This window comes from Centropristis striata, chromosome 6 (assembly GCF_030273125.1).
Source record: "Centropristis striata isolate RG_2023a ecotype Rhode Island chromosome 6, C.striata_1.0, whole genome shotgun sequence".
Taxonomy (NCBI): domain Eukaryota; kingdom Metazoa; phylum Chordata; class Actinopteri; order Perciformes; family Serranidae; genus Centropristis; species Centropristis striata.
The window spans coordinates 19,250,842-19,274,531 of record NC_081522.1 but is presented as its reverse complement, the minus strand read 5'-3'; the positions used below and the strand labels follow the sequence as shown (position 1 = coordinate 19,274,531).

The following is a 23,690-nucleotide window of genomic DNA, read 5'->3' as shown; positions in this document are numbered from 1 at the left end:
CCTGAATGATTTGTGCATATTTTTTCTTTGATTTTGTCCTTGTCTGACATTCTTCCCTTTTCCTCTGGATCCAGTGCCATGTGGCACTCCACTTAGTTTTTGTCCCAACATAGGAAGAGAAGCACAGAGAAAGCAACAGAAGCCATAGTGACTGGGCTTCAGGTGGCAGACCCCCAGTAACACCTTATAGGAGACAGTTTTTATTAATTCATTCCAACGACAAAGGGGCCTCAATTCTTCTTTTTCCTCTTGGAAGCTTGCCTCTTCATCTCCTCTTCCTCTTTTCTCTCCTCTTCCAGATCTTCCTGCACAGCCATTCGCAGGCTACAGTGGCAAAACACAGGAAACTGATAAATACTACAGCTCTCTGGACAAAAACTGAACACGTCGAGTTGAGGATTGTGAGGTTTACTTACCTCCTGGCCTCCTCTTTCTGCAGATCTTTCCAACTGCTCTCCATAAATTTAAGTGCATAGTCACTTTCATCCTTGTATCTGAGGAGTTCAAAAGCATTTTTTAAAAATATAAAATTCACAATGACTTGCAATTTGCACATTTGAGGACAACACTTACTTGTGACGATCATAGCCGAAGATTTCCTTTATGTGCCTGGAAATGTTGTCTGCATCGTCACCTTCATCATCAATAAAATCATCCATTTCGGAGTCATACTCATCTTCCTCTTCCTCGTATTTTCTCTTGTATGCAGATGTGATAGGTGGTAACATGGTACCTGGATAACAGACACGGAAATTTACTTTCAGTATGAGAAATGGCTTTTGGCCATTTCCTACACTTGAATGGAAATAGGCTTTATGAAGCGGACATTTGATCAGGGAGGTAGTTAATAAAACTAGCAAGCCAGTGTTTTGTGAATTACTGAGTTTACAAAAGAACACTGAAACATTGAAAATATGTTTTTGTTTATCTGTGTTAGAAAGATAGCCGCTCTCTGACCCGGGAATAATGACAAAAGCTGTTGAGTGTTGCTGACAGACTTCATTCAGTTTGGCAAACAAACCCTTTGCCTTGTAATACCGATTGTGTTGTTTCAGGCTGTTGTCAGAGGCTGTTTGTTATTTTATATTATATATCAAAACATGTAAACATGATGTTTATTGTAGTTTGTTGCTGGGCTATATGTGTCTGTCTTCCTTCTTTATAGCATATCGTTTTGATACTATACCATGAAATTGGTACAGTGGACTATACAGTAGTGTTCAAAATAATAGCAGTCCAATGTGACTAACCAGATGAATCCAGGTTTTTAGTATATTTTTTATTGCTGCATGGCAAACAATTTACCAGTATGTGCAGTAGATTTTCAGAAAACCAACAAGACCCAGCATTCATGATATGCACGCTCTTAAGGCTGTGCAGTTGGGCAATTAGTTGAAAGGGGTGTGTTAAAAAAAATAGCAGTGTGGTATTCAATCAGTGAGGTCATCAATTTTGTCAAAAAACAGGTAGCCTATATTTAAGGATGAAGCCAGCACTTGTTGAACATGCAGTTTCTCTTTGAAAGCCTGAGGAAAATGTGTCATTCAAGACATTATTCAGAAGAACAGCGTACTTTGATTAAAAAGTTGATTGGAGAGGTGAAAACTTATAAAGAGGTGTAAACAATTATAGGCTGTTCAGCTAAAATGATCTCCAATGCTTTAAAATGGAGAGCAAAACCAGAGACACGTGGCAGAAAATGGAAGACGACCATCAAAATGGATGGAAGAATAACCAGAATGGTAAAGGCTCAGCCAATGATCAGCTCCAGGATGATCAAAGACAGTCTGGAGTTACCTGGAAGAGCTGTGACAGTTAGAAGACGTCTGTGTGAAGCTAATCTATTTACAAGAATCCTCTGCAAAGTCCTTTTGGGTCCAAGGGCCACAGACAGTTTGTGAGACAACCGCCAAACTGAATTCAAGCCACAGTACACAGTGAAGACAGTGAAGCATCATGATATGGGCATGTTTCTCCTACTATGTTGGTGGGCCTATTTATCTCATACCAGGGATCATGGATCAGTTTGCATATGTCAAAATATTTGTAGAGGTCCTGTTGCCTTATGCTGAAGAGGACACGCCTTTGAAATGGGTGTTTCAACAAGACAATGACCCCAAACACACTAGTAAACTAGCAAAATCTTGATTCCAATCCAACAACATTGATGTTATAGAGTGGCCAGCCCAATCCCTGGACCTTAATCCAGTTGAGAACTTGTGGGGTGACATCAAAAATGCTGTTTCTGAAGCAAAACCAAGAAATGTAAATTAATTGTGGAATGTTGTTAAAGACTCTTGGAGTGGAATAACAGCTGAAAGGTGCCACAAGTTGGTTGACTACATGCCACACAGATGTGAAGCAGTTATAAAAAACTGTGATTATACAACTTAGTAGTGTAGTGATTCACAGGATTGCTAAAACCTAGAAACAAAAAGTTTGTACAAAATAGTTGAGTTTGTAAAGTCAATGGCAGACACTGCTATTTTTAACACACCCCTTTCAACTAATTGACCAACTGCACAGCCTTAACAGCTGCATATCACGAATGCTGGGTCTTGTTGGTTTTCTGAGAATCTACTGCACATACTGGTAAATTGTTTGCCATGCAGCAATAAAAATTATGCTAAAAACCTGGATTAATCTGTTTAGTCACATTGGACTGCTATTATTTTGAACACTACTGTATAGTCCACTGTACCAATTTCATGGTATAGTATCAAAACGATATGCTATAAAGAAGGAAGACAGATATAAAATATTTGTTACCATCTTATTTATATATATATATATATATATATATATATATATATATATATATATATATATATATATATATATATATATATATATATATATAAAGATGGTAACACAAATATTTTATATATCTGTCTTCCTTCTTTATAGCATATCATTTTGATACTATACCATGAAATTGGTACAGTGGACTATACAGATACTCTGAATGACCATCGTTTCAATTGATTTCCCGAACACAGAAAGTTGCTGTGCTCACAGTGTCCTTGTGCAAGACAGTTCATTTGCATGCCGTCCTTTGTGTTGCTTTGGTTAAGTGCAAGAACCAAACAGGCATGCAGAGAAGGGCTGAATATGATCAAAAGTCCTGCAGCTCATACCCCATCTAGTGCACTCATTGATATGAACCCGTTTGCTAAAGCACATTTGCCTCAGTCACTTGTATCCTTAAACTTAATGTTATTTTATTTTCAGCAATATGACTGTTAATTATCCTTGTTTTACTGTAAAAAAAAAAAACACAACTTTGGCTGGCTGTAATATTGATATATATAGGCCTACTTCATTACTACAATATTAATATATTGTAGTATTGAAATGTACCATATGACTTCAGGTTTTTGCTGAAAGACAAGTCCAGTTTGTTGGTATTATACCATACCATTTCTCTGATTCTTACCTGGTGGTCTGTTCATCATAGGTCTCTGTGGCATTCCTGGTCTAGGTGGCATTCCAGGTCTCTGTGGCATCCCGGGTCTAGGTGGCATCCCGGGTCTAGGTGGCATGCCTGGCCGAGGAGGTACCCCTGGTCTGGGTCCACCAAAATTCTTGGATGAAATTGTTTCTGACACCACGGTGCACTTGGGTCTTCCAGGTCCTGATCCAATACTGCCAGTCGGTCGTCCAGTTCCTGGTCCTCCACTACCAGGGCGACCAGGTCCTGGTGCTCCACTACCAGGGCGACCAGGTCCTGGTGCTCCACTACCAGGGCGACCAGGTCCTGGTGCTCCACTACCAGGGCGACCAAGTCCTGGTGCTCCATTACCAGGGCGACCAGGTCCTGGTGCTCCACTACCAGGGCGACCAGGTCCGGTCCCTGGAGGCCGGGATCCACCACCTTTAGGGACACCCTGGAGGCCACTCCCACCAGGCCTGGCCTGTGGTACCCCACCAGATCTAGCCTGGACTGTTCCTCCCGGCCTTGACTGAGGTTGGCTCCCTGCCTTAGGAGGGCCGCCTGATGAAAGCCTCATCGCTGAGTTACCACTTGATTTTACAGCAGAATTAAGTCCAGGTCTTAGTGGTTCTCCCTTGCCAGACTTGTGGCCTCCAACTATAGGTCCCTGCTTCGTTGAGCTACCCTGACTGGGCCTGGTCTGGTTGGAGCTCCCATGTTGAGATCTTTGGCCTGTTGGAGCTGTACCAGGAGCCCTGGTCCCAGGAAAACCTGAGGCTCTTGATGAGCTTTCTTTTTTGTGCATAAGGTCACTTGAGGTGCTGGATTTGTGGCTAGATGAGGGCTTGAGCACCTCTTGTTTGGCTGAAACCTGAGAAGATGCAGCTTTCGAAGGAAATTTACTATTTATGGCACCAGATGAACTAGAGAAGCTTGTCCTGGATCTATCGCGATCGCTTTGAGACACCTTGGTTCTATCTCTTTCTCTGTCACTAGCAGAGGGCTTCGAAGAAGAGTGGCCTCTGTCACCACTCAGTGATGGAAGAACCTTCTTCCCTGACCCACTGGGAAGACTTGCCTTTTCTGCAGAGTTCTTCTGTGGTTTGCAGTTCTTCTGCTCCTTTTCCAAAGTGTTTTTTCTGATTGAACTAGAGCTAGACTGAGACTTGGTTTCCCTCTCTCGCTCTCCCTTTGGGTCATATCTCTTGGCCTTGCGCTCCATCTCCAGTTCCCTTATCTCGTCAGCTGTTCTGAGTCTTCCTTCTTTTTTTACTGCCTTGGTTTTTACCTCAACTGGCTCAAACTGCTTCTTCTCTGCCAATTTGAGTAATTCTGCAAAGTTCATGGGAGGTGGAGGGGGCTTAGGAGGTCCACTGGATTTTTTAAAGGAGGGCTTGCTGCTGCTGCCACTACTATTCCCACTAAAACCTGCGTTTTTTACAGGTCTCCGTGGTTCTGGCTCCTCCTCTTCCTCAGAATCAGTCTTTTCATACTCATAATTATCCTCATCATCCTCTGGGTCAATTGAGATATTCCTAAATCTTTCATGATTCATTGATCTTTCTTCCTCCATTTCTTGTTTTGTTCTCCTCTTCTTTGGAAGCTCCACCACAGGGACGCCATTGTAGCCTCTGAAATTGTCTTTTGTCCTTGAAGCCATGGCTCGGGCTTTACGGTCCGACTTCAACTCAACCCTCTTCGCTTCTAGTTCTTCCTTCTGTTTCTTCATTTCAATTTCTGAAAAAAGGAAAATCAAAGAATGCATTATATATAGAATGTTTACAAGTTTTTAGTTATTGCATCTACATTAATTTAACATTACCTTTCTTTTTGGCATCACATTTTTGCTTTTTCAGAAGCGCCTGCACAGCAGAAGCACTTACACCTTTTGACCTGGGGTCCTTTTTGGGGGGTCCAGCTTGCAAACTGTATCTCTTCTGCCGAAAGAGGGACACACAATACATTTACAGCTTACTAAATATGAAGTAGTTACACAGGCCTCTTTACTGTTGGCATTGCTTAAATAACTTAGACAAAAGGACACATTAATCATCAGATAAGTCAAAAGATCCCTATTGATTAGAAATATAGAAACGTGACAGGCAAACATTTTGTAAACGTCTGCCAGTCATACGAGGTCACAAGGGGGGAGTTAGCAGCTAGCTACATTAACAGATCCTTTCTGACAGATGAGCTGGCATTTGCGTGTTCACAAGGTTGGTCACAAACCCCCATTGATCTGTTTGGCCTGAGTAAATTGAGTGAAAGTATGGAGAAGAGTTTATAACTTACCTGTGCACCGCTGCCGCCGCCCTGATTTTGTGTGGCAATGTCCAATATATTATCAAAGTCCATCATTTTGGCAGCAGGTGATAACAGCTGGCCGTTAGAAATTAATCAAGCGAGACTCAACCAGGAGTACCCAGTGCTAAAGCTACTGTTAGCGTTTAGCTTAAAAACCAGGTAAGCCGGCTCGGAATTAAGTGTAACCGAACGGCACCTCGAAAGCTTTAAGGAAAACACCTTTTCCAACAAAGTCCCCTGAAAGAAAAACTATATCAAACTACTGACGATACTTTACTTCATCGGCTTACGATAACACATGCTAACAGAGTTAGCATTAGCTAACATTACGTTGACTAACGTAGCCAACCAAGAAGCCTGAAAGACGAAGTGATTTCACAAAGTCACATCAGAGGAAGGTGAGGTCCATCAAAAATATCCGAACGATTAGAGGCTAATGTTACCGTCTAAACACTAAAAACTCGGCCATAATGTTAAGACGGGTGTTGGTAGAGACTAACTGCCAGAAAGCCAGTATTCTTCTTCTTCTTCTTCTTCTATGGGTTTTCTTCTTCCTCTTCTTCTATGGTGTTTATTGGCAGTTGGCATCCTTTTCGTTGCATTTACCGCCATCTGCTGGACTTAACTGCTTTCATACTTTCCTTCTGTTATATTATTTGAATAAGTCCAGTTGTGGCAAGAAATATCAGAAGGATTTTCCTCCCTTCTCTAGATTTCCCACCTTCTATTATATTTTTGAAATTTTCTCCTCTTATAGCTGCCTTCTGCATCTCTACCTTCATCCTTTCCCTCTTCCTTTCATACTCAGGACACGCTGTTACCACATGTTTTACTGCCTCCCTCTCCCCACAATTTCACTCACCAGTTGCATGTTTTCCTATTATATTAAGTGTGTTATTTAACCTAATGTGCCCTATTCTTAGTCTACTTATAATAACCTGTTCTGTTCTATTATGACCATAACACCCTGCCTCCCCTACTACACTTTTCAGTTTGTATAAATGTCTCCCTTTATCTCCCTCTTCCAATGATGGTTCCACTGATTGATTATGTCTTTCCAGATTATATTTTTAAGTATTCTTCTTCTTGTTCTTCTTTGGGTTTTAACGGTTTTAACTGCAGCTTGCGTTCTTAATGTCAAACTACTGCCATCTTCTGGAATGACTTTATTCCTGCAGTATTTTAGGTTTTCATCGTCAGTTCCACCAAGAAGCTGACCAAACATCGCCTACCTTTCCACTTCTACCACACTTCATGTGTTTCCTCTTGCTGTTAGCCCTTTCTTTACTTCCACCGTGTCCTTTATCTCTGATTCATAGGCCTATTTTCTTCATCTAACGAGCACTCTACATGCTCTAGTTTCTTGTCATTGGCAGTGTATAACGGATTAGGGTCTTTTTACACTTGTAGACCACATGATGTCGCTACCATTGTGGATATCCTGCATTAAAACTCGACTGTTTCAAGCACATGGTTTCCAGTGGTATAACTATTTACTGCAGCTATTTTACTGAATAAAGGTAGGGCTACCCTCATGTAGGAGTACTCAATTCAAGTACAGATCTTGCTTTCAAAATTGTACTTGAGCAAGTCACACAAACATTATCAAGAAAATAATTCATTTAGTTTAAATATTTTATGACATATTTGGGTATTGAAATTGTATATTTCAGAAGCTGTATTTTTACAAACAATAGTTTTAGTGGGATAAAACTAAAACATCTTAAATGTACTACAGTAGAAGTCTAAAGTGGCATAAAATAATTACTACAGTAAGATGCAAGTACTTCAAATTCTGTTGAGCACAGTATTTGAGTAAAGTAGTTCATCACTGATTGTTCCCTGCAATTCAGGCAGTGTCTCCCATACCTCCAACTCGTGGCCTCAGTTTGAAAACGATTTTATTGAAATGAAGACACTTTAGGGTAGAAGTAACACAAAAATGCAAATTCAGCTAACCTACTGGGAAATGGAAATGAACAAGGGTATTAAGAAAAATCTAATATCAAATTATGAATGCACATTTCAAAGCAAATTGTGTTTCATATTCCACAGGATTATAAATAATGCCATCCACTTCGGAAGTTGCTACATGTTTTCTAAATAGAATAGTATATTTGAGTATATTTGTGTGCCTGTCATGATATTTAAGGGTTAAACGAGACAACTAGAGTCTAGAGCTGAACAGAAGGGAAATTAGAGAGATCCACCCTCGATTGGTGGTACATGCATTTTAATGAATGGAATCGATGCAATCGATCCAATGATGCATTTTATTAGAGCAACGTTTCAATGCCATAGAGATGTTTGCCAGGCCTTTTTGTCTGATTTCTAAAGCCTAATCTGGTCTATTAACAAAGGATTGCCGGTACATAATCAAAAATAAGATTGACACAAATGTTACGAACAAGCTCAATTTCTGTAAAATGTAAATAAAGGCCATCTGCTCCGATATGTAAACAGGAGACTGGCTCCTCCTATCGGGGCGCCCCTCACGATTTGGCCCGGCTTCGTAATGACCACTCTAGTCTCCTATTGGTTAAAAGAGAAAGCCCCGCCCACGTCACGGCTATTCTCCCGCCTCTTACTGGACGTCGGACCGCCCACCGGAGCGAGGACAAAAACAATCGGCATCCCTCATACAGTACAACATAAACAGGAGGACCGGAGCCGAATTTAGATATTAAATACCTTTCTCACCGACACGGACACCACCGAAGGAGAAATGGTTTCTCCGGTAACAGTGGTGAGTATCCGCTTCACGCAAGCGTTGCTATTTTTCACACATTAAAGAGGAAGAATAGTGGCAGCTACTTTAGCTACATGATAACAACACTTCCGAAGATAAAATTATCCATCCTTGTTAATATTTATAGCATTATATGCTCATTATTGACTGCCCCGAGTAACTAATTCACTGTGTAATTTTATATTTGTGTTATTATTCACAGCATAGAATGCCACATCTGTCTTCGAAGGCCAGCACGCGCTCTTATAGGCGATAATTCAATTTGCACTAAATAAGAATATCTGCTTCATAGACTGTAAAAAAAATGAAAATGTTCAACTAGGTGTCCTTGGACACCCACGTTGTTGTCAGCGTCTTATTGTCTCGTTATTTCATCATGTGTCCTCTGAATGTGTTGGAGACTCAAAGCAGGAACTTTTATGTTCAGTTTAGCCATTTCTCTGACATTTTAGCAGCGACTGTTCACGCTGTGAGGTCTCGATATTTCATTAGACAGAAGGACGTTTCCACAAATTTCCAAAGGCAGCCCCTGACAAAAACGAAAAACCTGTCATGTGACGACTTTTTTTTTGTCTTTTTTTCCCTTCCCTCCAGTAACGCATGCGCCGAGCAGTGCTCTGCTGTGGCTGCCTTTCCTTTTATCTCCTTTGCTGTAGCTGTGCATAGACTCTATTGTGTTAAATATCCACTAGCTACATAATTGACCCATGTGCTGCTGCAGTAAAATGGCCATTTTGACAAAAATAACGTTACAGCTACATGAATAATTTAATGAGCCTCAGCATCCTCTTACTTTGACAGAGCTGCTATGAAATTTTACCCCATTTGCAGGGGCCAACTTGGCCTGCAGTAAACCCTGATGTGTAGCCTGTGTGATTGCTGTTAGAAGAGCCTGTGTGGAGGAATGCTTGCCATATAAACCGGTTGCCTTAGTGATGATGATGCTGTGCCAGTCCTGGGGTTGCTTAACTTTACTATAAAGCTTTGGCATGAGTATTGCATGATCGTAATCATGATCCCACCATTGTTACAGTATCTATATCAGGGATGGGCAACTGGAGGCCCAGGGGCCACATACAGCCCGCACCCTCACTTGAAGTGGCCGTCAGTACAACTACATGAATTTGAGCATGAAATCTAAATGCACAAAATTACTTCTTGCAATTAATGTTGCTCTGCTGTTCTTGCACTGATAAAAAAAGAAATCACAGTAAGTGGTTATTTTTTATTTGCTTCAAACCTTTTGTATTCCTATTTATACTGTTATACATGCATTTGAGCATGAACTATGTTAAGTTACTGCACTGTAAACATATTTAAAATTACAGTCATATCTGGTTAAGTGTACGGTCCTATATGTGGCCCTGTGGTAGTGTCGATGAAAAATTGTGGCCCCCTCCAGCATTAAAGTTGCCCATTCCTGATCTATATCATAAGAATCAAGATGCTGGACAAGGTAAACACTGGTGAAAAGACTGTTGTGCTCTTAAAGGAGTTTTTGTCCTTTATGGATAATGTAGAGTCAGCTGCTCAAAGCTCAGACCACACTGTCCTTTTAATGTGGACTTTGTACTTGCTGGCAGGTGCAAGCTGTAGCCCAGAGATACAGTGGGAGCTTCCCTTTGCTTCCTAGCTCTTTTTAATGTTTGACGATTGTCCCTTGTCCCCAGATGTCTCTACTCCACTTAGTATTACTCACTGACTTCAACAAACTTTATATAATGCAGCAAAAATGTTATGTGACAAAAAGAGCATGGGTCATCTGAGAGCAAATCTACTAAACCCGTATACATTGTACTTTACTGCTCGTCAGCAACTGACCTCAAGTTATCCTTGGAAATAAAGCAGCTGTAAAATCCTTCCCACAGCAATGTTGTGTGATGCTACATAAAAATAATCATATGACCGACATGCCAGCTGTGCCTGCCAGGGCCATACATACTTGTTACAGCTCCCCAATGCCAAATTAAGTACACAAGACTTTACAGCTCTTTTTTTTTTAATGTTTACATGTATCATGTTTCTGACACTCGGCTAGCGTATAACCCAGACTGACCTAGAAAAACTGAATAGATGTTCATCCTGGCTGGATGTTATTCAATGCTTCAATGCAGTGCTTTTGTTGGTTCATGGCTGGTGAAGAAGTATTTGCGCCTCACAGCTGCTTCTTTCTTCCTAGAAAAGTACATTTAATTGTCATTTAACACTGCTAAAGAGGCACTGCATCTCTGTAGTTTAAAATAACAGAAAATAATTTGTAAAAATCCTTTGGTACTTTGGAAAGGGGAGCCATTCCATCCTGTTTGTTCCAGCCAAAAAAAAGCCCATTGCTTGTTCGTGACCATGTAAAGGTAGTAAATCATTAACTATATTATTTTTTAACAGGGGACGGCAGGTGTTTGCAGCCAGTCAGCTGTGCTACAGCATTTCTGCAAACAGCCTTTATTTATAATGAGATCATTCAAACGGAAAGGTGATAACGCAATGATTAATTTCGTTTGCCTCCCAAATGAGCCAGTATGTTCTGTTCTTTTACGCCGACTGCTGACTGTCACACAGGGCTCAAAGCAGTCGCTAATATCCCGTCAATGTCCCTGCAGACAAACTGACGCCTCAGTCAATGTGAGTAGAGTAAGTTACAGCTGAGACGATACTATGCTGCAACCCACAGCCTGACAATCTCATTCAGGTAAAAGATACTGAATGGGAGAATTTACATTACAACCACTGCAGACCAGTTTATGACTTCCACCAGGCAATTAGGCTTTTTTGATTTTGATGCAATGAATCCGAGGTGAACAATTAAATCAGATATTGCAGCAGTAATGAAAAACACTAATATTCGCTGGACATTATCATAGATTAGAGTCTAAACACTGTTTCAGATCCAGCAGCAAAGTACACAATGAGATAAACATTTCCCAGAAGATTAGAAAGAGTAGCTTTTCCTCCATCCAATGCACTCAGTGCTCTTTTCGTCTTGTCTCTCTCCTACCTGCAGTACTTTTGTCATTGTGTAGATACAGTAAGTTTACATGAACAACAATGGAAAGGGAAACTGCAAAATATGGCTCAAACGCAGCATGAATGGGACCAAAGGTTATGGGAATCTGACTTCCTCCCACCTTCCTCCCCGGAATCTGTGTTCACCCTCCAAATCACATTCTAGACAGTCATCTACACATCCTTTGAGTCTTTTTTCACCACAAATAACAATAACACTGTTGTGATAATGGGTCATTGAACCAAAATTGTGCCCCATTGTGCCTCAGCCTGTACATCTCAGGAAAAGTGTTATTTCACTGCACTTTGTTAAATAATAGAAAGGCACTATTCACATACACACTCTGTGTACTGATCCTGACAGAACAGCAGAAATATGTTGTGTTTTCTTGTGTCCGGTGTTCAAGTTGCCACCAGTGGCCTGATGAACAGGGTTATAATATTGGCTAGTCTGGGAGTCCGGCCAGTTTGGCACCCATTTGGCCCTAATGGGGTAGATAGACTCACCATCCACTTCCACACATAAACACACACACAACTGTGTCAAAAGACTAGCGTTAGTCTTTATTTATGTATCCATTTGTTTTATGAAGGCCATTGAAAGTATGGAGAAAAGAGGAGTGCATTAGTTCACATTATACACCTGGCTCTAGTTTGGCCTCAGTAGAAAGATTTCTCTTGTGCTGATTGCATCTAAAAGGGACTGATCATATCTTAAATATATGTTTATGTAAGCAGTAGAGCCTGCTTTCTCCAATCATTATTTTTACAAAGAATATTCAACATTATTATACCTAAACCAATTCTAGAAACTATAACTGAGAAAAAAAGATTAAAAAAATAAAAGGGATAACTAACACCATGTCTAAATCACCCCAATCATTGTTTTCTGCATTATATAGTATATGTATATAACACAGATAGGTACCGATATGCCTCTGACAGGCCAAGGTCAGCTGATAATATCATTCAACCAGTATCACATAACATATAACAATATTTTATTTGTTAAAAGGTCAAAGCATAGTGCTGCCGTTGCATCTTATTTTGATACTTATCTTAGACTTATCACTATCTGAGCTGTTATGATGGTGGCAAACCTGTTGTTCTTCTTTTTACCCCCACTTTGACAGACAAATTTTGAAAGAAGAAGGCTGCAACTGTCCTTAGTTGTGTAAGATCAATGACAAAATAAAACACAGTGTCAAAGAGGGGAAAAAAATGCAGAATAACACTAATAACAGTAAAGAGACAGGACAACATAGCAAGTTAAAAACAATGTCAACAAAAACAATGTCTTGAAATTGTTCACTGAAATCCCTGATGTATTTGGAAATGCTATGCATTCCGCCGCAGGCTGAAGACCTTCCTCTTCCAACAATACCTCGGTTAAGTCATGGTCACTCCTTTAGCGATGACAGTTAGCTCTTAAAGTTATGTACTTACTTGATTCCTGTGGTCTATGTCTAGCACCTTCAGATTGAATGCACTTATTGTAAGTCGCTTTGGACAAAAGTGTCTGCTAAATGACATGTAATGTAATGTAATGTAATGCAACAGTTTCAGAGCATGGATGAAAAAATCAGGTCACCAATTTTTAATTACCAAAACCACAGTTTAAGATCTGAGTGAATGGAGAGGTGCACAAAACAACAGGGTGTCTGTACTTTTTGGTCAGTCCTCAGTCATTTTAGAGCTTCATGTGCAATCAGATCTTAATGATAGAGAGAGCCAGCACAGTTCAGCTAAAACTAGAGAGCAGCGTCCTCTCTGTTTACCTTCCTCTGAAGTCTTCGAAGCAGAATTTTGAGTACATTGGGGCCCCTTTAAAAGATCATTTTAGACAAATAGTGAAAAGTTCCTCACATTAGTTTGGGAGAGGAACATGCATAATAATTCACGTCGCAAAATGAATTAATGCTGTTTCGGTCACTGTATGATCTGTCGCTGGAGAAGAAGGTAACACCCGTACACTTAATAACAAAAACTTTAATAAGACATTTCAGTCTTAATTGGATCTTTAACAGGTCAGAATGCTCTGTGAATAGACTCCACACCAATCATGAATGTCGCCAATAGGCTGACAAGCTCAATGATGACGGATGTGGTTCATGATGAAGATCCAAGTAGGATCGAATGGTTCCTGGAAAGCGTGTAGGCATCAACTTTTTTCTCTATTGACACTGTTTCCTGATAGCATTGCACCTTTGTGATGTGCCTATAATTACTCTCCTTCAACACTATGATGTGTGACACAAAGCTTAAACCATAAGGTCAAACATTTTGTCCCACCCTGTATCATATTTTTATTGAGCAGTTACTCAATCAGGGGCCTCCTGTTCCGCCTCTCTTCCAGGAGCATAAACCATCTGAACTAGAGTGACCCCCGTTTTCTCTCACCTCCTCTGCTTCTCACCTCCCTAACCCGACTCCAATCCTAAATCCAGCTGTCATCTGAATGCTTGCAACCTGATCTCACACACTGTCCCCCTCCCCTAAAGATTCACTTCCCCATACTTCCTCCTGCTTCCTTTCTTCTGCCCTACTTACTTATTCTTTCATGAATTTTGCAATTGGAGCATCACTTTTCATTTTATTTAGATGCAAAAGGTCCACTCGATTCATTTGGGATATCAAAAAAGCGAAGCCAGGCTTTTCGACTCTTTCCCTGTTGCACTATGACCCCTTCTTCATCCACTCTTCCTCGCCGTACTCGTATTTTTCCTCACTTCTCCTCCAGTGATTTCAGCTCTAGTGAACCCTCACTCAATTCGTCTACCTCCTAACTCAACCTCTCCTTTCTTCTCCCTCTTTGATGCCCAGGGCCTTCTCCCTTAGGCCTAGAGAGTGATTCTCAGAATCAGAGCTGGACAGTCATTCCAGTGTGTTGTGAAACATCTCTCTAGCCCTGTTTTTGTATTTTTGTGACTCTGTTAGGCCTCGTGTGTTTGGACAGTAAGAAATATGACTGGTAACACAGCTTGAGAGAGGAAATCGAGACTTGAATATGCTCAGCGGTTCTCAAGAACATGAGATACAGGGGATAAGGTGAAGTAGAAGAGGAGGGGAGAAATAAAAACAGAATGGGGAGAGATTTAAAAAGAGAAGAGAAGAAAAGGTTACAGGGAGTCAAAGGAACAGTGTGGTGCCTCTTGCATTTCCCCATTCAACTTGCTGTTTCTGCAGAGTTTCACTTCAGCCACAAAACACGTGAATGTCTCACACAGTGATGTCGACTGGTGACCACACAAAGCAAGTCTGAACACTGTTCCAGTCCCAACCCAAACCACTCTCTCAAATAAGGAGAAGTACTTAAGCATAGCTGCAGAGGTTACATGTTTCGATCCGCGATGCAAGATAGTGTAGTTAAGACACACACAGTGCTGTCTGCTCTGAGGTTTCTGCTTCCTGTGGTACATTTCAAGCCACCTGCCTTGAGATAAAAGCCCTTTTGATAAAATTCAGTTTAAGGCAGAATGATGACTGTGTCCCATTGTTGACTAGAATCAACTTATGTAAGTGCAACCAGCTATGACTAAACTAATAATGCACATATAATCTGTTTTCAGGTCAAGAGTGAAGGCCCCAAGCTGGTGCCATTCTTCAAGGCAACCTGTGTTTACTTTGTCCTGTGGCTGCCCACCTCAAGCCCCTCCTGGTTCAGCGCACTGATCAAATGTCTACCTATCTTCTGCCTCTGGGTGTTTTTACTGGCACATGGGTTCAGCTTCCTACGCGATCACTCCAATGCCCGCAAGATCTTAGCTGGCCTCATCTTTTCTGCTCTGGGTGATGCCTTTCTCATCTGGCAGGAGCAGGGCTACTTCAGCCACGGTGAGGAGAAACTTGTTGGTTTTTTTTTTTTACCTACAGGGCTTTTATAAGGCTTTCACATCTTAAAGTTTAATTCTGAAATATTTAAATTTGGGTCTTCTTTTTCTAGGTTTGGCCATAATTGCTATTGGTAGCTATTGATAGCTTAAGTGTATCTGGGAAGACATTGCTAAAAAAGTTCAACAGGAAAATCATGAGTGGTTTGAACCATACAGTTTTTAAACAAGTGCATCTGCTGTGAAAACCCATTATGGTTTACAGACATGACTCGTGGTTCAACATTAGGAAATACGAATACGAAAACGAAAACGAAAACTTTATTATCCACTGAGTGGAAATTCCTACTGCACCTACAGTTGAAACCAGAAATATACATACACTATATAAAAAGACACATATGCTTTTTTTCTCACTGTCTGACATGAAATCAGACAATCACTTATCCTGCTTTAGGTCCGTTAGGATCACCAAAATTATTTCTATTTGCTAAATGCCAGAATAATGAGAGAAGGATTTTTTAGACAATTTTTTATTACTTTCTTCAAAGTCAGAAGTTTACATACACTAACATTATTGTGCCTTGAAACAATTTGGGAAAGCCCAGATGATGCTGTCATGTCTTTGGAAGCTTCTGATAGGTTCATTGACAACATTTGAGTTAATTCGAGACACACCTTTGGATGTATTTTAAGGCACACCTGAAACACACTGCTTCTTTGTGTAACATCATGGGAAAGTCAAAAGAAATCAACCAAGATGTCAGGAAGAGAATTGTGGACTTGCACAAGTCTGGTTCATCCTTGGGTGCAATTTCCAGATGCCTGAAGGTGCCACATTCATCTGTTCAAATAATTATAGCCAAGTCTAAACACCATGGGAATGTCCAGCCATCATACCGCTCAGGAAGGAGACGGACTCTGTGTCCCAGAGATGAACGTGCTTTGGTCCAAAATGTGCATATCAACCCAAGAACAAAAGCAAAAGACCTTGTGAAGATGCTGGCTGAAGCTGGTAAGAGTGTGTCATTATCCACAGTGAAACGAGTACTGAGACATGGGCTGAAAGGCCACTCTGCCAGGAAGAAGCCATTACTCCAAAAGAAACAAAAAAGCCTGATTACAGTTTGCAAATGCACACAGGGACAAAGACCTTAATTTTTGGAGACATGTCCTGTGGTCTGACAAAACTGTTTATGTTTCTTTTGGAGTAATGGCTTCTTCCTGGCAGAGTGGCCTTTCAGCCCATGTCTCAGTACTCGTTTCACTGTGGATAATGACACACTCTTACCAGCTTCAGCCAGCATCTTCACAAGGTCTTTTGCTTTTGTTCTTGGGTTGATATGCACATTTTGGACCAAAGCACGTTCATATCTGGGACACAGAACCCGTCTCCTTCCTGAGCGCTATGATGGCTGGACATTCCCATGGTGTTTATACTTGGGTATAATTATTTGAACAGATGAATGTGGCACCTTCAGGCATCTGGAAATTTCACCCAAGGATGAACCAGACTTGTGCAAGTCCACAATTATCTCCCTGATATTTTTGTTGGTTTCTTTCGAATTTTCCAATAAGGTTACACAAAGAAGCAGTGTGTTTCAGGTGTGCCTTAAAATACATCCACAGGTGTGTCTCCAATTAACTCTAATGTTGTCAATAAACCTATCAGAAGCTTCCAAAGACATGACAGCATCATCTGGGCTTTCCCAAATTGTTTCAAGGCATAATAATGTTAGTGTATGTAAACTTCTGACTTTGAAGAAAGTAATAAAAAATTGTCTAAAAAAATCCTTCTCTCATTATTCTGGCATTTGACAAATATAATTAATTTTGGTAATCCTAACGGACCTAAAACAGGAAAAGTGATTGTCTGATTTCATGTCAGACAGTGAGAAAAAAAAGCATATGTGTCTTTTTATGTAGTGTATGTTAACTTCTGGTTTCAACTGTACATATGCTCCTCCTACTTTCTGGTTTCACTTCAATTAAAGTGAGTAGATAATCTGACCAAACTGTTGGATCGTTTACAAGTCGTTTCATCTTGTGACTGCTCATGTTTTTTGGCTTATTAGACTTCAGACACATTGCTGCAAGTGTTCCCAACTCGCAGAAAAGACTTTGATGGGTTACAAAGTTATCATAACAAATAGAAACACTTGCCAAAATTTAAAATATATGAGCCAAGTGGTAATTAGCATAAATGATCCTTCAATTTCTACACTTCATCACGTTTTAAGCTTTTAACCAAAGATATAGTTGTTTGCATGTGATGGCTGCCTCGCACAACCTGTGTCCTCAGTAATTTACACTTTGTTCCGCAACATGCAATGACTGGTAGGTATGGGCAGTTTGGTGATAGGACAGGGTCAGTAGGTATTTCAGCAGCGACAACAATGGTGGAACGCTAATAGACCTGTCGACATGCAGCTCTCAACATAGATGGGAAGAAAGATGGATGGCTCATCGGCTCCAGGAAACAACCATTTTTTATATCAGAGAGTTAGTTTTAAAACAGGCTAACAAACTAGCTAACGTTGGCGTGCTATATGCTTATATTATATAGGTCATCCAGAAGATGTTAAAACCTGTTGGAAAAAAAAAGCCTTGATCAATAACTTTCTGCATTTAACATGCTTTCTCCAGAGCTGATGATGGAAGTAGCAAACGAGTGAGCCATCTCACTTTCTCATGGTTTTTGAGAGTTGCATATGCACAGAACCAATCAGAATACAGGATACAAGATGTACTAATGGTTAAAAAGCAAAGATATCTCTGGTCTTATTTTACATCAGATAGGTAGAAAGATGTGATGCTAGTTTGTATGATTGTATTAAGACATAAATCATATTCTGTGTCAATAATGTTCGGCAGGCCTTCTGATGTTTGCCATCACCCACATCCTCTACTCGTCTGCCTTCGGGATGAAGCCTGTTAACGTGTCTGCTGGCCTGGTGACCACTGCCGTGTCGTCTGTGAGCTACATGATGCTGTACCCCTACCTGTCTGGCCCCTTCACCTACCTGGTGGCCGTCTACATCGCTCTGATCGGCTTCATGGGCTGGCGGGCCATCGCAGGCCTGCAGCTGACCAACGACCTGTGGACCTGGACCAAGCTGTCCGCCTGCCTGGGCGCCGTGCTCTTCATGGTCTCCGACCTCACCATCGCCGTCAACAAGTTCTGCTTCCCTGTGCCCCATTCGCGTGCCATCATCATGGCCACCTACTACGCCGCCCAGATGCTGATAGCGCTGTCGGCCGTTGAGATCCAGGATGCGGAGGTGGCCAGGAAGAGAACATGAGGTGCTGTGATTCCTGCAGTGAACGGCCCTGAGGTTGGGAAGGTGACAGCTGCCCCGCCTCCGGCCCTGAGTGATCATGGACACATCTCACTGCCAGATCCCCAACCCTCAATCCTCATCTCAGTGTGGCGCTCCCACACCATTGTTACCACGATGACTGGTTCACTTCAGTCTTCACATGGCTATCATCCTACTACCCCACTAGTATGGTAGTCTCACACCTGTCTTCTTCTTCTTACCACGAAGACATGGTAGTATTATCCTCAGCTTCTCCCGACAACAGTCCTACCTGCCTCCTCCTAGAATGGCTGTCTCCCAACCTAGTTACCATGGAGACAAGCATAGTAATATTAACCTGCTATATATATAGAGAGTATTACTTTACTTTTAACCGTAATGTTTTAATTTAAGGGGAGCCTGTCACTAGGGACCTTCAAGGAGTGTGTGTGGGAGAGCGACTGTGTGTGTGCGCATTTCTGTGTGATTAACACTCTTACCTCGCTTTCCACACTGACTCCCACCACACACACACACACACTTATGTGGTCCCCAGTTTTTATTTTTTTATTTTTTTCCGTTGCCTGATTTAAAAAGGGATTTTTTTTTCTTACTGACTCGCCCATGTTCGCTTTTCTCTGTGTACCCCTGAATTAAGGGTGCTATTCTTAAAATCGGGAGCGAATCCACACCTGCTTTATTATCTGCAGTCCCTTTCATTTCATTTACAACAACCGCACAGGCTTTGTTCACTCCCCTTTTTAACATCCTCAACAAATCCACACCCAGTCTCTCTGGATGAATGAATTAGGATGTCCTTGAATGACTGCATGCACAGGGAAAGAATGACACGAGACGAGACGAAAAATAAAGCAATGAGGCGGAACAGCAAGCAGGGGAAAGTTGCGTGACTGAAGCAACTGCTGTGTATTGTAGTTTTAGTGATCGAGAGGTAGAGGTTGTTTGTGGAAGCTTGATTCTTCCTGCTGAGATGTTATTGACACTGTCCTGCTGTCACAAAGAGAACACAGTAAACATTATAATCCCAGCGGACCACTGTACACACACTCACACATTGTGAAGTGCACCTGCTTCTCCTCTTTGTGTTTAGTCTGTCGGGTGTTTTTGCCTTCCAGTTTTTCAGAAACATGGGTGCAAATGTCACGCTCACACACCTGACACCTACGACCCCTGCTGCTTTAGTTATTAGGAAAAGTCTGCAGGGTTCTTATTACTGTACTAGATCAGCCAACCCATGCTGTCATTGGCCTGGGACCATGTTATGAAGACTGAAAAGAAAGGGCTTTGTTACTAGCTGGAATCTTTTTGTTTACCAGCTCTCTCTCTCTCTCACTGTGTGTATCTGGGCCTCAGAAGGCATCCACTCACTCTTAACGACATGCACACAAACATGCACATAAACATACACATTGCTCCGAGGCAGTCTGTCTGAAAAAAGAGAAAAGAAAAATGGGAGATGAGAGAACTGGCTTGTCATGTGAGGGAACAGTTATCCCATTATTCCCAATAATTCCCCCTCACAGGACATTTCATCAGCTTTAATCCTGCAAAATCCACCGCAGCTAATCCCCGACAGGTCAGCTGATATTTTGTCTTTCATCTATCACACATTTCCCCCTCTCACCTTTCATTTGTTTCACCCTCTGCAAGAGGTTTATGCTAGGAGGAAGTGTCTTACTGAATATTGAAGAAGTATACTGTAACCCTGTCCTCACATGTTCTCATATATGCATGTTTTGAGTGTGTGTAGGTGTGTATGTGTGAGTGTATGGCATTTGTTGAGTGAATGAGTGTGTACCTGTGAGTCGGAACCAACTCAAGGCCAGAAATGCTGTGAACCATCATAGTTTATGTGGAGTAGATACACTACTGGATATCTTTAATGTTTTCTTCATACCTTTCACCTGTTGAGGTTTGTAACCTCTGTATGTTTTTATCTAACACCCTATGGATTTGTCGTCAGTTAAGGATGACTGTAAGGTAGTATTTGATTGGGTACAGTATATTCAACCTCGGGTATATGTATTCTTTAGTTTTAATTTGACCTCCATTGGGGGAAAAACGTCTTCTTGATTATGCCCTTACGATTTACCCATTATACAGGACTGGCATTATTATTTATACCACTAACAGTTTGTGTACTTGAAAGACAATCCATTTTATCATAAATGTACTCCTGCAGTTAAAAGTATTAATAACTAGTAAAAAATGTTATTTGATACCCCTTTTCCACCAAATTCTTCCTGATTCTTGAGCCAGTTCGGTTCAGGATTTTTGAAACCTTAGTGCTTCCGAGGGACCAGCCCACATTTTGAGCGAAGTAATTGTAATTAAGAATGTGTTGCACAAAGCAATACAAAAATAATCATTAGTTGCAAGATCAAATTTTTGTTCTGTTATTACAGATATTCATTGTAATCCAAAAAATTAATTAAGTATTAATGTTTAGAAGACAGAGATGACCATCACGTGAATCCTCCATCCAACCTGTATGATTTAACACACCCACTTATGTCGTCACGGTTAGAAAAACCCCTCACAACCAATTTATTTTTGGTCGATATGCTCCGAACTGTTTAAAATTACAGTCATGGGAAAAATTATTAGACCACCCTTTTCTTCAATTTCTTGTAAATTTTAATGCCTAGTACACCTAAAAGTACATTTGTTTGGACAGATATAATGATAACAACAAAAATAGCTCATAAGAGTTTAATTTAAGAGCTGATATCTAGACATCAGCTCTTAAATTAAACTCTTTTGAGCTATTTTTGTTGTTATCATTATATCTGTCCACACAAATATACCTTAAGTTGTACCAGACATTAAAATGAACAATACATTGAAGAAAATAAGGGTGGTCTAATATTTTTTCCATGACTGTAAGTGAGCAAACCACAACAGAACTTGTTCCATGTTGGTGGAAAAGGGGTTAAATGGTTCAGTCCATCTGCACCTTAACAAGATATATTGTGCTGTATATTAAACAAACGGGCATGGAAAAGAAACATACCCATGTTATGGGTTCTTTCTGCTAGGTCATTGACCCCTGGAGCTGTCAGTAACACACCCACATACGCACAAAAAAATCACACACACACACACATCAAAACATGTTTATGCATCACATCAGCAACCATGACAGATCTGCAGGCAGACCATGGTGTTGACACTCATCAAGGTTTCTTAAACATCAACAGCACAGAATAGTCTTAGATTGACCGTGAAAGACTCTCAGCACTGGCATCTATTCCTGATCGCCGCTTTGCCCGATAGTTCCTCAATCCTCCTTTTGGCCTGTCAGCATGCTGGTCTGCATATTTCTGCTTTGTCGGCCACAAGTCTTTCATCAGCCCAGTCTGTGTGACCACATATCTTCCCGTTCTGTTTTAATTTATCCTCCCAGCATTGCTAATCTGCAGCAAACTCCCTCTTCTCATCTAACCCACCTCACCGGCAGAACATGTTCTGTCAACAATTAATATAAGCCTCTGTGTGGAGAGGCATCCACAGAGGCTTGCTAGCAGACATGCATACGTCTGCTTTATGCTGTCTTAAATCAGGGTTTAGTGGAGTACACGCAGCGATTCTGGTTTACATGATTGACTATCAAGTACGCAGTCAGAAGTAAGACCATGAGGGAATGACAAGATCGTGTCAAGCCGTCTTACTCATCCTTATTAGGTGGGCAATTTATGTAACCACTACTTCCTTTGTCTTCTACAACAAAAAGCCTCCTCACTTGTGTTCCTAATGGCTGCACGCCAGAAGACAGGCTTTATATTGAAGTATTTCTGGGATTATTTTTGTCAGCCAACCCACACTTTGGAAACTTTCCATGACTTTGGAAAGTGAAGTTGCATTTCTGATAGATGAGTGCAAAGCAGTAACTCAAAAATACCATATTAAGTCATAATGTTCTAGTTATTAGGCCTATCTGGAGGATTTAGTTTTTAAATAATCTCCATAGTTTCTATTTTTATTTCACTTGGACACAGATAACCAAAAGCAAAATAGAAATGTGAACTTGTTCCATTGAGTGGAAGTGTGTTAGCATTACAACCCTCTCATATATCAAACAACCTTTTGTTTGCTGGCGGCAGATGTCCCCCTTGTTTGAGTGGGGGTGCAGTTGGCACTCCAATTAGGAAGGAGGTTATTGTTGAGCGATACTGTATCTGTAAAGGCAAGGAGGTGAAATATGACACACAAGGGAAGACTCCCATTCCATCCGGTGTGTAAGCTGCCATCCTGTCCCCCCACAGATGGCAGGTCAGCAGGCGCATCACTTTACCTCAGCCTGTCAACAGCCCTGTTGTTCTGAGCTTTGTCCGTGCAGACAAAAGGGACCTGAGAGAGCTGCGGGAGGCCAGTAGGTTCAGCCTGCGCTGTGAGTAACAAACTGAAACCAGTAGCTGTTGTAGTAGAGCAGGCCAGTGTTTTCACTCGGCCCTCTGAATAATTTGGCACTTTTCTTTGTTTGAAAGTTTTCTCTTGTTGTTGTTTCTTTTAATGTTTGATTTTAAGCTGTTCATGTGCTGCACCCGCCGTCACACAGCGAGTGACATTCAGAACATAGAGCTGTAAAGTTTGTGTGTCTTTACTCACGCATGACAAGTAGGTTGAGATGAATCATCCATGTCAACACTCATGTACAGTGATGGAAAAGTGCACAATACACACCCAGGTGTTTTTATGACTGATAGTTGTCCAACATCAGTAGCTATAGTGTTTTAAAGAAAATTATTGTTGTGTACTGTATCCTTTAAAGTATATGCTCCTTTCTCCTTTAACTCTTTGCATTTCTGTCTTTAAGCAAGACAACAGATGTGACTGTTTTGAGGATTTAAGCACAAGAAGGTGGCGCGTTGGTGTGTGAGAGAATCAGAATTATTCTTTTAAAAGGCATTAATTGCTCTTGAAGTGTTACAAACCTTTATGTATGATCTCTCTACTTTTTACAAAAAGTGTTATCCTTTTATTTGAGAAAAAAGCAGCCCCAAATGTTATTTGCCACTGTGAAAAGAGCTGGGTTTGTTTTCCACAAATAA

General features: G+C 41.0%; 2 protein-coding genes across 2 annotated transcripts; one reads left to right on the top strand and one right to left on the bottom strand.

The window, feature by feature from the left end:
- Positions 1-188: 188 nt before the first annotated feature.
- On the bottom strand, positions 189-6,291 carry spty2d1 (SPT2 chromatin protein domain containing 1). The gene is made up of 6 exons (XM_059334665.1): positions 5,726-6,291; positions 5,256-5,370; positions 3,437-5,170; positions 574-733; positions 417-494; positions 189-324 (listed from the first exon to the last, which is right to left on the bottom strand). Exons 1-6 carry the CDS (start codon positions 5,789-5,791, stop codon positions 231-233), a joined length of 2,247 nt encoding a protein of 748 aa, XP_059190648.1. The 5' UTR covers positions 5,792-6,291; the 3' UTR covers positions 189-230.
- Positions 6,292-8,357: 2,066 nt separating this feature from the next.
- tmem86a (transmembrane protein 86A) lies at positions 8,358-21,221 on the top strand. The gene is made up of 3 exons (XM_059335869.1): positions 8,358-8,483; positions 15,059-15,323; positions 18,194-21,221. Exons 1-3 carry the CDS (start codon positions 8,463-8,465, stop codon positions 18,619-18,621), a joined length of 714 nt encoding a protein of 237 aa, XP_059191852.1. The 5' UTR covers positions 8,358-8,462; the 3' UTR covers positions 18,622-21,221.
- The last annotated feature ends 2,469 nt before the right edge of the window (positions 21,222-23,690 follow it).

Bases quoted from the DNA above. Each gene is read 5' to 3' on its own strand.
- spty2d1 (XM_059334665.1), bottom strand. From the start codon at position 5,791: ATGATGGACTTTGATAATATATTGGACATTGCCACACAAAATCAGGGC. The intron at 5,371-5,725 runs GTAAGTTATAAA...CTCTTTCGGCAG, and splicing joins GCGGCGGCAGCGGTGCACAG to AAGAGATACAGTTTGCAAGC. The intron at 495-573 runs GTAAGTGTTGTC...TGAACTCCTCAG, and splicing joins TTCGGCTATGATCGTCACAA to ATACAAGGATGAAAGTGACT.
- tmem86a (XM_059335869.1), top strand. From the start codon at position 8,463: ATGGTTTCTCCGGTAACAGTG. The intron at 8,484-15,058 runs GTGAGTATCCGC...ATCTGTTTTCAG, and splicing joins TGGTTTCTCCGGTAACAGTG to GTCAAGAGTGAAGGCCCCAA. The intron at 15,324-18,193 runs GTGAGGAGAAAC...AATGTTCGGCAG, and splicing joins GCAGGGCTACTTCAGCCACG to GCCTTCTGATGTTTGCCATC.